Source organism: Nansenia antarctica (assembly GCF_963989245.1).
Source record: "Nansenia antarctica genome assembly, chromosome: 18".
NCBI classification, from domain to species: domain Eukaryota; kingdom Metazoa; phylum Chordata; class Actinopteri; order Argentiniformes; family Microstomatidae; genus Nansenia; species Nansenia antarctica.
Window position 1 is genome coordinate 11,835,938 of NC_137691.1, and position 16,467 is coordinate 11,852,404.

At 43.3% G+C, this 16,467-nt stretch overlaps 2 protein-coding genes across 2 annotated transcripts; both read left to right on the top strand.

Moving 5' to 3' along the window:
- Positions 1 to 2,214: 2,214 nt before the first annotated feature.
- On the top strand, positions 2,215 to 3,618 carry LOC308173275 (G-protein coupled receptor 61-like; the record flags this gene model as incomplete). The annotated part of the gene is made up of 1 exon (XM_080548280.1): positions 2,215 to 3,618. One exon carries the CDS (start codon positions 2,215 to 2,217, stop codon positions 3,616 to 3,618), a length of 1,404 nt encoding a protein of 467 aa, XP_080404406.1.
- Positions 3,619 to 7,020: 3,402 nt separating this feature from the next.
- Positions 7,021 to 16,148, top strand: LOC308173345 (guanine nucleotide-binding protein G(i) subunit alpha-3-like). The gene is made up of 9 exons (XM_080548355.1): positions 7,021 to 7,105; positions 7,607 to 7,731; positions 8,038 to 8,080; positions 8,269 to 8,410; positions 8,798 to 8,955; positions 10,859 to 10,987; positions 12,439 to 12,568; positions 13,390 to 13,543; positions 14,201 to 16,148. Exons 1-9 carry the CDS (start codon positions 7,101 to 7,103, stop codon positions 14,389 to 14,391), a joined length of 1,077 nt encoding a protein of 358 aa, XP_080404481.1. The 5' UTR covers positions 7,021 to 7,100; the 3' UTR covers positions 14,392 to 16,148.
- Positions 16,149 to 16,467: the final 319 nt, after the last annotated feature.

The following is a 16,467-nucleotide window of genomic DNA, read 5'->3' on the forward strand; positions in this document are numbered from 1 at the left end:
ACAGCAGATACGAGTTAAGAGGAGAAGGCATGACAACCGAGGGTTTATTGCCAGGGAGAGGATGAGGAAGAACAGGAGGAAGAGAAGGGGTCAGAAGTAGGTCGGAATAAACTGTAAACTGTAAACTGTAAACCACACCCACACGCCCTAACCAACAGCCTCCAAACCTCATACATCATACATACATAGGTTTGGTAGGAGGGGTAATGAGGTTTATCCTGTATCCTATAGCCAATCCTATAGACAAGTTGCATAATAGGATTATGATAAGTTATAATATGTTACTGCGTCCAATATAAGCTAAAGGAGCTCTTACCCGCCCATCTCGTAGAATAACGGCCTCTCTATATACCTCCCTTGATGGCTGTTTCTCTCTGTCATATTCCCCCTGCCTCTCCCCAACCCTCCCTGTCTTTCTCTGCTGTGACAGTCAGTTGTCCGGAGGAGTAATCTCGTCTGCTAAGGCAGTAGAGTCTCGACCTGTTTTTCTTGGAGACATCACTCCTTTGACAGGACCATAGAGCTCCAAGGTGAGTTGGTCACTGTCACTCCCTCCCTCACTCCTGGTCCAAAAAGCTTCTTTCTTCCCGGGTTCTCTGAGGCAAACTTCACTGCCCTCTGAAATGGATTTACTACTATCTACTAAACCCTCATCATTATATCTGGTTTTAGTTCAAGCTTCTTACATAAATACTCTGTGTGTAACCACATGGGTGGCTCGGTGGAGGGCTTGGTGCACAAGGTGTGACATTTTGGGCCCAAATGATAGAGGTTTTTAATCAATAGAAAGCTCTTTGTTAAATCTCTTTACTGAGTTGATTATCAACTCAGAATATCCTCTTTTTTTCTTCTTTTTTTTTTGCTCTGCTGTAAAGTTCTGAATACCCTCGGTATCGGTTTTACAATCAACCCTCTCATGTAAATACTGTACTGTACTGTGTTAACCATCATGTTCCTGCAATATTTCATTTTAACAGCAGTTCAGCTTAGTGATAAGGGATGAGAAACGTCCCCCCCCATGGGCAGCTCGAGGCTGCAGAGGAGAGATTGTGTTCTTTATCTATGGATTGCGCCATATCAATTAGATCTCTTCAGCCTTGGCTTCCCTGTGACAAGGCAAAGACTGTGACACATCGTCATATGATGCTTTGGAAATAGCACAATGACATACTCACTCACCTGAGGGCTCTGTGGTTTGTTAGGGGAAGGCAGTGTTTACGGGAACACAGATGAGGCATCACTTTGTTCTCATGCCTCCCATGAAAAAGCTGAATATCATGTAGCCCTGAGTGTGATCAGCCAAAGGGGATGGCAGGAGGCTTCTCGCTTTCGTTGTGATGTTGTGTGTTTCTGAGAATCAGGTTCGGTTTACAGAATGCAGGGCTTGTTTTCGGCATCTTGCAAATGAAAATAGAAAATCCCTCTGCTTGCATATTGATTGAGGAATTAGTGATTACCTTCTTTGCAGACTGGTTTTGGTTTTTAATGCATTGGCGAGATTAGCTTTATCCAGATTTGAGGAGAGCTAGGTTTTTTTTACAAAATGGCACCTTAATGAATCCTTCAAATGGTACTGGTCAAAAAGGGGGGCAAAAGGTGTGTGCCTTATATGTGACACGTTCTAATGCTTTGGTCCGCATATCGGGATCTGATGTCATGATCAGACTTTTCTTTAGAAATGATGAATACATTTCAGCGTTGTTGAAAATCAATGACACATCGCTAGTCAACTAACACAGCTTGTTTTGCGAGCCTGCTAAGTAGTGTTATAGTTAATAGTTAACTAGGTAGCATTGGGGATTACTCACCAAATCCATTGCGTTGCAGTATGTTAGCTTGACTAGCGAGTGTGTGTTGTGATTCTCAACAACATTGAAACGTAGTTCCGTGTTTCAAAAGAAAAGCCCGAACATTTTGATTGGTTGCCGACCAAAAGACTAGAACATGTCACATATCATATTATCCTGTGTCGTCCATTGTGGAGTATCAAGCTAATGTCCTTTATTTCATCCTGTCTTTCTTTATCTTTAGGGAAAAAAAGTCTCCGTCGCTGGGGAAGTTGAGCTTTTGGTCCCCACCCAGTTTCACCCTGCTGGCTCCCAGACTTCCTCCCAGAACCAAGCCTTTGGTTCCAGCCCGCGCCCTCCTCTGGCTGTGAAGGATGGGTGATGGGCCTGTGACGGCCCCCGTCTGCCTGCCTCTTCCCGCCCTACGATGGAGCCCAAGTGGAACTCCTCCCACCCGCTCCCACAGCCCAACATGTCCCTTTCCACACCGCCCGAGGGCGGAGCTCTGTCCCAGTCGCTAGCGCTGCTCGCCATGCTGATCATGGACCTGCTGGCCGTGGTGGGCAACGTGGCGGTCATGGCGGTCATCGCCAAGGCCCCGCAGCTGCGTAAGTTCGCCTTCGTCTTCCACCTGTGCCTGGTGGACCTGCTGGCAGCCCTGGTGCTGATGCCCCTGGGCATGCTCTCGGGCCGGGCCTTCTTCGGCGAAGCCCTGTGCCGGAGCTACCTCTTCCTCAGCGTGTGCCTGGTCAGCGCCGCCATCCTCTCCATCTCCGCCATCAACGTGGAGCGCTACTACTACATCATACACCCCATGCGCTATGAGGTGAAGATGACCCTGGGTCTGGTGGCCTCAGTGCTGGTGGGGATATGGGTCAAAGCCCTGGCCATGTCCGCCCTGCCCCTGCTGGCCTGGGCCTTACAGGGCGGGAGGACTCCTCTCCTGGAGGGCGGCGGGGTCGGGGGCGCGGGCGGGGCCGTCCCCTCCCATCCCGCTCAGGGACACAGGCGCTGCTCCTTGCACTGGACGGGGGGAGGGTCCAACCGCGTGGCCTTCATGGTCCTCTTCACGCTGGTCTACTTCCTGTGCCCGCTGCTGGTGATCCTGGTGGTGTACTGCAGCATGTTCAAGGTGGCGAGGGTGGCCGCCATGCATCACGGGCCGCTGCCCACCTGGATGGACACGCCCCGGCGCCGGCGCTCCGAGTCGCTCAGCAGCCGCTCGACCATGGTGACCAGCTCAGGGACGGGCACCGGGACCGGGGCGGGCCGCGGCACCCCTCACTCGCGGCCCTTCGGCGGGGGCAAGGCGGCGGCGGTGCTGGCGGCGGTAGGCGGGCAGTTCCTCTGCTGCTGGCTGCCCTACTTCTCCTTCCACCTGTACTCGGCCCTGGCCTCCAGCCCTCCGGCCGCGCTGGCCCCCCTGGAAGAGGTGGTGACCTGGATCGCCTACTTCTGTTTCACCTCCAACCCCTTCTTCTACGGCTGTCTGAACCGACAGATCCGAGAGGAGCTGGGCAAGCACCTGCCTTGCCTGTTCCGCCGCGCGGCAGGCGAAGAGGACCGGCTGCCCAGCCGCGAGGGGTCCATAGAGGAGAATTTTCTTCAGTTCCTCCAGGGCACCGGCTGCAACCTGGACCCCCAGGACTCACACAGCACCTCCAGTCCAAAGGGGGAAGCGTGCCGCTCTTTGGCACAGTCCCAGCCCCCCCCTCAGCCCCCACAGCCCATACCCATTGACTTCCGCATCCCCGGACAGATCGCAGAGGAGACGTCTGAGTTTCTTGAGCATCACCAGATGAAAAACAACCATATTATATCAGACAGTTAGGGGTTTTTATGTATTCAATTGTTGTTTAAAAAGAGAATACTCTCTTGGAGTATTTTAAAAACAGTGTGTCATGTGTTCTTTTTGTGAGCAAGTAAGAGAGTTTATTTTACTCTCAACAATCAAAAGCAGCTGGGTCATTGATTTAGATTCCATATTGTACGTTGCTCTTTGCATCCTCCCTTTCCGTCCTATGAAGTTGTAATACATTGGATTTTTATTTACATTCATATACCCCTGTTAGAGTCTCCTGTGTGCAATTTAGGCTAGAATTTCTGAGGGGAATTTGAAATTAGTGACATCCAGTATAGCACAATATGCAGCTGCGGAGCATCAGGCAATCAATGAACTCTGAGCTCATTATCATAACATAATGATATTGATCATAAAGATAGTTTAAGTTTTATAAATGTATTTATTGACCTTTTCCTTTCGGGTCTCATGGGAGCCCAACTCCCAGAGGTAGTTTCCCAGAAAAATTGTCTGTCAGCTGATTTTTTTATTTGACTACCTTGAACTATATCAGGCCTTGTGACTCTCAGCATATGGGCAGTTTTATAGAGTAGAATAGAATAGAATTGCCCCATGTACTAACCAGATATTTCATACTGGTAATCAATTACTATTTGACAGCTGTGCTATGATTGAGTCTGCATTTAAGCAGCAACAACCTCAAAGAAGCCAATGTTGGAACAAAAGAGGTAATATATAAAAACATTATAATATTCCTGACCCCCTTTACCTCCGCAAGATAATATGGCAAGGTATGTACTGTAGTAGACAATAAGCCGCCTCCTATGGAAAGACACCATGTCTCTATGATAAAGAATAAGTTGTGCCTTTTGGAGATAACAGAGCTACAGTACTGTAATAGCACTCTGTAAGACATACTATGGGTCAGCCACCTGTTGTTTACATGTAAACCACTGGGCAGGTACCCCTCTCTCTGGTGCTTTTCTTGTGTTTTCCTATAAGCAAGCCAGGTTTATTGTGACCACATTTAGGATGTCGGCAGTCTTTTCTTTTTTTTTTAAACACATCCTTAAGTGCTTCTGGCTTGTCCCGAAAGTAATAGATCATGTCTCTAACCATGTTCTTTGACATGGGCAGGTAGATGAGAGGTTTTTCTGTTGGTGCACTGCATCACATTCGACATACAATTAGATTTGTTTTTATTATTATTTTCACTGTTGTTAAACATCATTTGTCTGTATCTTATGGTTTATGAAACTGTTTATCACCTAGTGAGGTCAACTCCAATTTCATTATTTATGATTATCGCTAGGCTATTCTTATTTGGTATTATTGATGATCTTTTTATTTATTAATGACCTAAAGACAAAGGTGTATTCAAAGGGTTAGGCTATACAGTAATGGTCTTTTCAGTGTGTGTTGATTAGCTGTTGCGATTGGCCAATCCAGCAGGATAAACCATGCAGTGATTATCCTCAGGGTCTCTACCTCAAATATAGGAATGACTTCATTTGCAGGTCAGCATACAAGTGTACAGATATAAAAGAGGTTGTGTTCAAAGTCATGCCACATATTTTTGATCCCGGGGTTGCTTTCCTTCAGCCGTTTAAGACAAGGAAAGACTTAACAAAAAGCTGTCCTGATATGGCTTCCTGTGAGAGGTTTATGACGACTGTTTCAAGTCTGCGCTGTTGTCACATCGTGTGGAGGATCGGTCGAGGTGTCCAGGTAGGTGACACTGATGTTGTAGGAGGTATCAAACCCTGTGAAAAAAAGTAGATGCATTGTGCAAGAGTGAAGAATTAAAGTTATTAATTTCATTTCCCGGCTTTTGACTCATTTATTGATTAAGAACAAGGACAATATGCCATCTTCATGTCATGAAAAAGTGTGGTCTACTATGTTTGTGTGCACTTAACCTTGGTCTCTCTTCACGATGGCTCATGGAGACATGGTTTTCAATAGCTACTTGTGCCAAGGGATATTTGGATCTCTCTCTCTCTCCCATATAGCTCGGTATTCTTGTCGTATGTGGATAACTCCCTCGTTGCTTTGATATTCCAGTGGAAAGAGAGAGGGAGAGAGAAGCAGTTCAAACACTCTAACCTCAAGGCGACATTTCAGCTTCAAAGCCAAAGTCAGTGATCTGACCTTCAGGTGAAAGAAGAGAAGAGAAAAACAGAGAAAAACAGTCACAACAAAGGGCCAGATGGATCACAGCTTTTCACCCATTCTATATCCTGAGAGTGAAACAGAGAGAGAAGTGGGGAACTCGATTTTAGCAGAGAAAACAGGTATTGCTGACAAAATATATTTGCTGTCTATCATCTGTGGATCTAGGCCTATATTCCATATTTGAAATGATCAATGAAGATGTGTGTGTTTCTGAAAGAGAGGTAGGCCCGTATATCTCCTTTAGCTCCTCAACTCAAAGTGAATCTGATACTCTGAGACTGTATAACAAGGTAGGCCTACAAATTGAAAATCACTGTAAAAGAAGAAAAAAAATGAACCATGGCATTGTTGAACATTGTCTTGCTGTTTGCACATAGTAAATGTTGGATCTCTGCAGGATCACACCTCAGCAAAGGTCCCTCAGTCAACCCGCCCCCAGCTTTTCCAGGGCTCTGCCATTCCCATGGCAACATACCCAGTGACATTTCTCAGTAGTAGGTGGTAGGAGGAGCTTTTCCTGTTGGAAACCTGAAGACCTCACCTTCTTTTTTTTCTTTTTTTTAAATTAATAATATTTTTTATTCCAGTATAGAAGATATGTACATTGAAAAAGGCATGAATATTTTCTGTTTTTCTCCCTGCCCTCCACCCACCCCTCCCTCTCAAACATGTCTGCATACATACATATAGATTTGTCCATCTAGCCACACACACATATAAACAAGTTACCAGTTTTACCAACAATTTAGTGAGTAGATAAAAAAAACAAATATCTGTATGGTAGTAAAAAACATTTAAAAAAAACTTAAGTAAAGAATAGATAAAAAAATAAATTATAAGAAATTATATATTATATATTATATTATATATATATATATCTGAGCTGATAATAAATGTCTAAAATGTTACTTTATATGACAATCAAATGACACCCCCAATATTTAGCTAGCATATTCAAATGCAACCTGTCCATTAAGTTGATTAGGACTCCATTTCCCATCATTCCCTGTCCCATTTGCTCGATTTCCGTGTATTTCTGCGTCACGTGGTACTGTTGAAAGTAAACATTTTTTGTTTACTATTATACGACTAACTATCCCTAAACTATCCTAACTAGGTCTAACTATCCCACATTTTCCCACAATGAGCAGGGAAGTCTATAGTATATATAAATACTAAAGCAGGGAAATCCCAGTAGTGTTTAGAAATGTTTAAAGAGTATTTCAGTCAGTTTGTTTTCAGTCTGATGAGGGTGGGTGGAGGGGAAGTTTGAACTGAAACTTTCAAACAGAAAACACTACTCCTAACTACTCTACACATTGACGGTAGCTTTCTTTATGAGGTTATTTACATTAAGATTTTCTAATCAAATACGACTTCTTCTTGCATGTCCATATGTGTCTTAATCATTAATGTGTTGTTTGAAAAACCCTGAACTGTCTGAAACCCAACATGAGTTGAGTCTGGCTGTTTCTGTGTCTGGCCAACGCCTTTTTTTCTCCTCTTTCATTCTCACGCTTTGGCTTCGCTCCTCCTAGAGGGACATTTAACATTTCCTTTAACTAAACATGTGTCTCTACTAGTTGACATGGACCACCATCCATCAACCTAGTTTTTTGTATAGATCATATAGAGATAGCGGTATATTATAAGATCGTCAGTTTATTTCCGTGATGTGTCTAGTAAATATCCATGTCTACAGGATTACAATAACTCGGATGTAGAAAGCTGGTTCCGTCGGCGAACACGATCGGTTACGGTGCTACGATCTGCGCTACGATCGTTATTTAACTAGATCATCGTATCTTTAAGCTGTTTAAACGCGTTTGTTCGTGTTTGTTAGATTCAACATGGGTTGCACACTCAGCGCCGAAGACAAAGCCGCGATGGAGAGAAGCAAAATGATCGATCGCAACCTGCGGGAGGCTGGGGAGAAGGCGAACAGCGAGGTCAAGCTGTTGCTCCTGGGTAAGTCAGCTCTCCCGAAGCCTCTAAAACGCTCAAATTGAACTTATAATAACTTATAACTTATAAATAATATGCACGATTCTGCCACAGACTTGAATCTTATTCAGTCAGTGTCCCCTAGATCCAATGTGGGGGGGTGGTGGTGGTGGTGTGTGTGGGGGGGAGGGGGGTGTTGATATCAACACAATCATTCCGATTTAGTCTACATACATGCGTTCTGTTACTAATATAATGGAAGTGTTTTTGGAAATTGCCTGATCATATTTGTCTTCTTTAATATTTGATATTTCTGCCCTATACTTCAAGGTGCTGGTGAGTCTGGGAAGAGTACAATTGTAAAGCAGATGAAGTAAGTGTTTCTTTCAACAGTTACACACAGTATACTCTCTTAGTCAGATCAGATATCCAATATTAATATCCATGATGACACTGAAATGACAGTTGGTCCTGAGCACCAGTAAGGAAATAGCCTCTAGAATTGGAACTAGTCTTTCAGTGCATGTCGGTGCATGTCAACTTTCACATTCTGCTTTCCAGAATCATCCACGAGGATGGATACACGCAGGAAGAATGCAGCCAGTACAGAGTGGTGGTTTACAGCAACACCATTCAGTCCATCATCGCCATCATCAGAGCCATGGGCAGGCTTGGCATCGACTTTGGAGACGCCACACGATCAGTGAGTCAGCCTCACACAGGTTCTCTGATCTTTACATAGCACATGACCGTTTTACCATTATACATTGTGCCAACCAGTGCCAAGTCATTGGTTAGATAATCCACAGTTAGTCTGGTTTCAGTGTGGTTACAATGACGACACCAAGGAAATACAATGATGACAATAAGGAAGTACAATGTAAATACACTGTATTTTACTGAGACTTGGTGAAACTTTGTGAAACCCCCATCAGTGAATTACTTCAAATATTAACTAACATAAAAACTAACTGGACATCTCCATTTAGGGGTAACATGTTATTCTTGCTCCACCCTGGTTTTTCCTGATGATGATGACTGGCTGGTAATGAGTGTGTTTCCTGTTAGTAACTTGGGCTCTTGTTTCCAGGACGACGCACGACAGCTCTTTGCCTTGGCCAGCTCTGCGGAGGAAGGGGTCATGACCCCTGAACTGGCGGGGGTCATCATGAGGTTATGGCAGGACGCAGGGGTCCAGGTCTGCTTCGGCAGGTCCAGAGAGTACCAGCTCAACGACTCCGCCTCCTAGTAAGAGCATAATATTATTTCAGATGGGAATGAAATCCTGCTGATCTTTGAATGACGTGGCTTTCTTGCATTCCTCAAATTGCATAAACTTGACACTTGATTGTCACTACATTTTACATGTCTATTGCACATGCCCTTGAACTATGAAGTGAAGTTCCCGTCTGTCTTAGTATTAGGGCATTCTAGTGTGCCTCTCCAATCCATTCATTTTCATTACAGGCTTATTGCAAGTATGTACTGTTGCAGTGTCAACTTCCACACCATGCCCGTGAGAGAGAATAAAGAGCACTAGAGTGATAACATCATTTCTCTTACAACATGACCACAACCACCACCACCACCACCTCTCCTCAGTGTTCCTAGTGTTCCTAGAGACCGCTGGGGCTTAGCGGTGGACAGTCAGGCCATTATACGACCTCACGTTATCAGACCACACCGACAATGAGCTCAGAGCCCTGCGTCATTACATACCTCTATGCCAAACATGTATTTCATGATAGGTGAGGATTCATGGTGTTTGTGTGTGTGTGTGTGTGTGTGTGTGTGTGTGTGCGCGCGCGTGTGTGAAGAATGTAGTGGTTATCATTATCAACCAGGAAAAAGGCAGTTCTTGCCGGATCGGTATGGCGCTGGCTCACAAAACCCCCCACAGATCATAAACCTGCCTGAGTCATGCAAACGAGGCCATGGAAGGAGGAACACTGTAATAGACGGTGCGGTTGCAGCAACTTTGCTTAAGCAAGAGTGCTACTTGTACAGACATGGGGAAGTCGGAGGGCCCTGAGGGCAAACGCAAGTTTCTGTCCAAGTCGCTGGGTTTGTTTTGGAAACACGACAGTCCTGGACTGGTCCACTCAAGGCAAATGTAGAGCTATCTTTTTGCCAGAGATAGTGTACAGTATGTATGTACTGTTACTTTACCCTCAGTTCAGCAGTTTCTTTTGGGAATAATCTCTTTGTAAGTGAAGTTTGTGGAGGTATGTACAATACCCTGCGTACGTAAATGGAATAGTGAATCATATTTTTCTTCTTTTTGGCTCTGTACTTCAAATGTTTGAGTTTGAAATCTCTCTATTTCGGGGCACCAAAAAATAATATACTAAGTGACTGAGCAGGTGGAGCATGTTGTCATGCCCAAATCATCTGAAATTCTCTGGAAAATACTGAATGACTTGATCTTAATGACTTTGAGATGATTCGAGCGTGATTTCAAACATGCTAATTTAGATTCCATTGACTTGCATTGAATTTTGGTTGGAAAAAAATCAGCTGTTAGTTACCATGACCAGATAAAACAGTGTGTGGATTGAAGTCTGTCCTTGTCCATAGACTCCTTTCAGGGTAAGGAACCAAATATGTTATTTTATCTTAAACATGTGATGGTGGTTTTGCGCACGTCTGAACCAGCTGTTCTGTCACCTGAAGTTCCCAGCCTGAATAACACTGTGCTGCATTATGGCTGCAAGCCTGGCAGAGCATCACTAGAGAAGACACCCAGTGCCAAGTGGGGGTCAATCGTTCGCTGGCTTCAGGCAGTTATTGCATGCAAAGGATTGTTGACCAAATAGTTAACACGAGTGCTTAATTTGGATATTATATGAATCTTTGGTGCCCTGAAATCCCCTTAAAATAAAAGATGACAATCTCTACTTTTAACCTCCATAGTAAATGTTTGATTTCAAATCAAAGATATAATGTTTCACTGTAACAGAGGCCACTGTATTTCTCTGTTTTTTTGCATTTGTTTCGCATGTTTTGTTCCCATCATATCGACACCAGAACTTCCTTTCACGTATTTTAGCCTTCTGATTTTGAAAGGACAATGAAAATTTTTTGAAAGGACAATGGTCATTTATCGAAATCACTCTTACATTAAATAAATGTCCTCCTCTTTTCCTTTCAGCTACCTGAATGACCTGGACAGGATATCCCAGCAGAGCTACGTGCCCACTCAACAGGATGTCCTGCGGACGCGAGTCAAGACCACCGGCATCGTGGAGACGCACTTCACATTCAAGGATCTGTACTTCAAGTCAGTCAATGACCTAAACACAGCACTGACCCTAACCCTAAACACAGCACTAACCCTAACCCTAAACACAGCACTTAGCACACTTTCTCTCAGTCACCAACACTTAAGCCAGACGGACTGAGATGTTCACAAACGCAGACTATTCCAACCTACGAGGGTCTCATACGTCCACGTCCAGCTGTCTACACAATTTATGTGACCGCTCACACTGGTCGATGTGACTGAGCCGCCTCTCACCCTCCCCGTTCAATGTTTATTCACTTCCAGGACAACGGCATGTGCTTGCCTCCAAACAGCTGTTGTCATATTTGCACTGAGAAAGGGCCTAAAGGGGAATTTGGACACGTTATCTTCGTGCGGTTTGAGAGGTGGCAGGGGCTGTCTATTCTTACTAAGTAATTTGAATTTCTTAATTGATCATTTTCGCTAGACATTAGGGTTGGACGGTTTCAAATGTTTTGAACTGATAAACCGTTACCGAACAAGACCGCGTTTTTCAGTTAACCGGATTCGACATTGACATTGTTGTAGGTTTGACTAAGCCACTATCCTTTCTGCGAACCTGCTCGAACATTTTCCACGAGCAGTGCTGAAAACTGCGCTTCAAATAAATAAATACAAACAGCGGTAAAAAAAATATTTGGGTTCGTAATGAGACTATGTCGGGACAACACTGCATGTTCAGATTCAGTTAAACCAAAAGTCGCTGGATATGTAACTAAGGAGGAAAGGCTAATTTAGCAATTGATGATCTAGCTTGGTAGCTAACGTTAGCTAGACATATTTTGGTATTCAAATGAGGTATTGTGATGAGAGACACATAATCAGCAACGCTATAAACTAAAATCACCCATCGGCGTTTCATGTCAGATACTTGTTTGACTTGACTGAACAAATTAGCAAGCAACGTTAGCTACACAGAACTCCGATAAGCGAACTTCCGAAACCCAGCACGGCAGGGGCATGCTCTAACCCTAACCCTAATGAGACTTCCCCTGCCATAAAGGTAGCTTTGGTCCTGCCAGTACATTTCAAGGTTCCAAACCGACAATTGTAATATTAGTATTATATAGCTCTAAGTGCTGTATGGTCCCAAACACAACTTGCGTGTTACCATTGTTTACAACATCCAGGATTCTCATTGGTTGAAGCTCCTATATCGCCTCAGAGCGCCTCTCAAACTGCACGAGTAGAGAGGAGCCGTGACCAGGAAGTTCGGACATGTTAGAATTCAAATCAGAAGTGAGCGTGTCTTCTCTCCATGTGGTTCGCCAACTCACACTATCAGTGGAGCAGCACATTGACTACTGTAGGGCTGCTTCTCACCTCTCACCCTCCCACTGGTTATCTTTCTATTCTTTCGCCCATCAGTCTCTCACTTCCTCTTTTTTTTTCTCTCTCTCTCTCTCTCTCTCTCTCTCCCACTCCCCCCCCCCCCCCCCCCACTACAGGATGTTCGATGTGGGAGGACAGCGGTCAGAGAGGAAGAAGTGGATCCATTGCTTCGAGGGCGTCACAGCCATCATCTTCTGCGTGGCGCTCAGTGACTATGACCTTGTGCTGGCTGAGGACGAGGAGATGGTAAGAGGGAGCATTTCAAGTCACAAACCCCCCAGTGTTCAATCTTATGGTGCTGTCTGATTACAGCCAGTAGTAGTCCTGTCAATGAAACATAAGATCAGTTCTTATCAAAGGGGATTGTCTGATAAAAAAGGCCTTTTTAGCTGAGCTCCGTTTTTTGTGTAGAAACTGTAGGCCCTATTGCTTAAAGGGGCAATCCGGGATTCAAACAACAAATCCTTTCCACTTTTTTGGTAAACAGCTGAGGGATGGGGCTGGGGCTGAGAAATGGAACCACTCAAATTCATAGACTGAGCTATGGATGCCAGGACTGACCATCCATGAGATCAAGATGATAGTTTTAACCATGTTTTGAAGCTATACAGTGTTGTACAGTTTACAAACAATGGCGTAAATCTGTCTTATATTCTGGGTTCTGGGTCCGTATCCACAGAACCTCTCAGAGTAGGAGTGTTGACCTACAGCAGTTTCAGGACCCCACCTGTCCATAAAATGTTATTCATCATGGTCTAAAAGGTCCAAACTGATCCTAGGTCAGCAGTGACATCAGGCCCTGACAGGGTAAAACAGTTGAACTAAGCTCATGAGACATTTACAAGTTATATTATTCAAGAATCAAAAAGTAAAAGCATTGATGAACCAATTTGATTTAAAAGCATGGTGCCCCCAATCCAGATTGCTCCTTTTAAAACTGTTGAGAAACTTCTTGGTTCGTTTGGTTTGAGTGATTGCAAAACCCTGTGGCTTTGGGGACGGATGTGGTTGTGTCAGAAGAGCCGACGACCTCTGTGTTGACCCACGACGCACTACTCTCTTCTCAGAACCGCATGCACGAAAGCATGAAGCTGTTCGACTCCATCTGCAACAACAAGTGGTTCACGGAGACCTCCATCATCCTCTTCCTCAACAAGAAGGACCTGTTCGAGGACAAGATTGTCAAGAGCCCTCTCACCATCTGTTATCCTGAGTACACAGGTTGGTGAAATCTTTATTTTAAAAAAAAAGATACGGCTTTTACGAAACAGATACATTCTTTCGTTGGTAGGCTTCGACAAAGCAGCCTATTGTATTATGGAGGGGCTGATTGGGCGAGGGAGAAAAGTTCACTCAACAAGGTAGATTAAAGTTAGACAACAGCAGACAGCTCAATCTCAGAGGTTCCGCAGGAATCGTGACTACCTATGACCGTTCGTACCACAATTTGCTCGTGGGATTTTGTTGTTATAGTAACCACGCTGAGGCGCCTAAGTACTGTATACTGTACACAATGAACTCTAGTTTCTTGAGATGTCTGAGTAATGACTGACACTTATATATACATTTTGTAATAGCCTGCTCAGGGACTACAGATGGAAAACTCTGGCGCATTTACATTGATGTGGAAACTGATTTGTTGATTAATGTGCACTGTCCCTGGTAAATAAATAAATAAAATAATAATAATATATTGAATATTAGATTGAGTCTGTGAGATATGGACATACTGTAGCCAGGAGGGACACTTTGGTGAATGTGGACCTGAATGTTCAATGTTTTAATTTGAAATGATGTGTATTTGTGCATGTTTTTGTAAGAATTACGGTAGAGATGAGGTTATAGATTGATAATAACAGTACCTCTCCACTACTCTAGGTCAGAATGAATACACCGATGCGTCCAACTACATTCAGTGCCAGTTCGAGGACATGAACAAGAAGAAGGAAATTAAGGAGATCTACACCCACTTCACCTGTGCTACTGACACTAAGAATGTGCAGTTTGTCTTCGACGCCGTCACCGATGTCATCATCAAAGCCAACCTGAAGGAGGTCGGCCTCTACTGAGACCCATACAACCTGTCTATCATCAAAAGGTGCTGGCATTTTGTATTGGGATCCTCTAATGCATTCGTATGTATCAGTCACTCATTGCTTATTTTACCTTTTACATCTCTGATTGCCGATAAGTCGGAACTACGTAAGATAGCTGCAGACAGAGGACAGGCGAATGGGTTAAAGCTATACTGTTGCCATGGGTATGATGCATTTCAAGAAGTATATAGCACTTTTGTGCTTTGCTTTTCTCTACCAGTGCTTTTATGGACTTTTTCAAAGACTGACTTCTGAAGTGGAATATTCATTTGGAGTGTTGCACCGTGTCAGTGGTTTTCGCCACACGTTTTTTGACTGTTATTGCCATATTTTTCTTAATCTCTCAAAAGATCAGCACTTTTCAGGCTTTCTGCGTTTTCTTTAAAGGGTTACAAGGTATTTATTACCTGCATTGTAAATAGATCAATAATAATAATAATAATGATTAGAAAGGATTGGATTTGTATAGTTTTTTTTCTCCAGATGCTCAAAGTGCTTTACGTTGTATGGGGGGGGTAACTCACCTTTATCCACTACCAATGTGTAGCCAGTGTTCATTTAGGCAGGCTTTTTAGTCACTTGGTCTTCAGTCTTTAGATGAAGATGCACACCAGTTCTAGTCACATCCAGTCACCTCCATCCTTCTTAGTTCCAGTTGATGAAAATATTAAAACATTCCAGTGAATTCAGTCCACAAAAACTCCAAAACATTTAGTGTAGCCCTAGTCAATGACGAAAACTTTACTAAATTGTTTTTGTAGACCAAAACCACACAACAAATGTGACTCGGTCTGATGAAAGGGGGAATAAGTCAGCAACCAATCAAAATGTTCAGACTTTTATTTTGAAACACGGAACTACGTTTCAACGTTGTTGAAAATCACAACAAACACTCACAACAAACCACTGGGCTGCAATGGATTGGGTGAGTAGTCCCTACTGCCACCTTAACTATAACACTACTTTACATTGTTAGCAGGCTCTCAAAACAATCTGTGTTAGTTGACTAGTGTCATAAGTGCGTCATTGATTTTCAGCAATGCTGATATTTATTTACATTTTTCATAATAAAAGTCTGAACATTAAATCGTCTGCCGACTTGTTCCCCCTTTTAACCAGACTGTGTCACAAATCTCTTCTGTCTTCGTCAACCAAAACTAGACCAAAACTAAGAAGGACAGAAATGATGTGACCAAAACCAATGTGCATCTTCATCCAAAGACCAAGAATAAACAACTAAAAAGTCCTGCCAAAATGAACACTGTGTGTAGCACACAGTTGGACAGTGACGCCACGGAGGCCGTTTGCGCCAGAAAGCTCCTCACACAAGACATTGAACTACAAGAACCACATCACAAATATTATGCATTTTCGGAGAAATGTTGTCTTAAAACGTGTTATTCTTGTGGAAGTTTTAAGGGTCCACTATCCATTGCTTATCAGTATTCCTATCTCTTGGGGGAATTTATCATGCAGAATATGGATTGCTTTGATTCATCCAATGCACCATTCAGATTGACCTGAAGTATTATACTGTTACTTTATGAACAGATGTTTTTCAAATAATGGCATGGCAGTCTGAGATGTTTAAAAACACCCCTTTTTAAAGAAAATCTTTTTCATCTTTTTATGGTTATATACTGTATCTGCCTTGAACGATGTTGCATATTTTCCATGGATTGTCTCTGTACATAACTATTTTGTGAAGAGATCATAAAGACAATGGCCTTATTAACTACAAAATGTTTTGCCTCATAGCCTTTTTTGTCACCCTTTTTAAGTTGCTATCAATTTGCCATTTTGCCATTTGAATAAAAACCAAATACTCATTTACAATTATTTGATAATATATGGGCACATACTAAGCTAAAGGGTGTATGAAGATGATCCTAGTCATCCCATCCTTTTTGGGGTCAAGGCACATTTTCCTGACACTAGATACAAAGAATAACATAAAGAATGGCAGCTTCTATATTATATTTTTATTTATTTTTGTCTATCTTTCACAAGACAGGAAAGCATTACAGGTTTTGTTTGTCAATAGTCATA

Bases quoted from the DNA above. Each gene is read 5' to 3' on its own strand.
- LOC308173345 (XM_080548355.1), top strand. The intron at 8,411-8,797 runs GTGAGTCAGCCT...TCTTGTTTCCAG, and splicing joins TTGGAGACGCCACACGATCA to GACGACGCACGACAGCTCTT. The intron at 8,956-10,858 runs GTAAGAGCATAA...TTTTCCTTTCAG, and splicing joins CTCAACGACTCCGCCTCCTA to CTACCTGAATGACCTGGACA.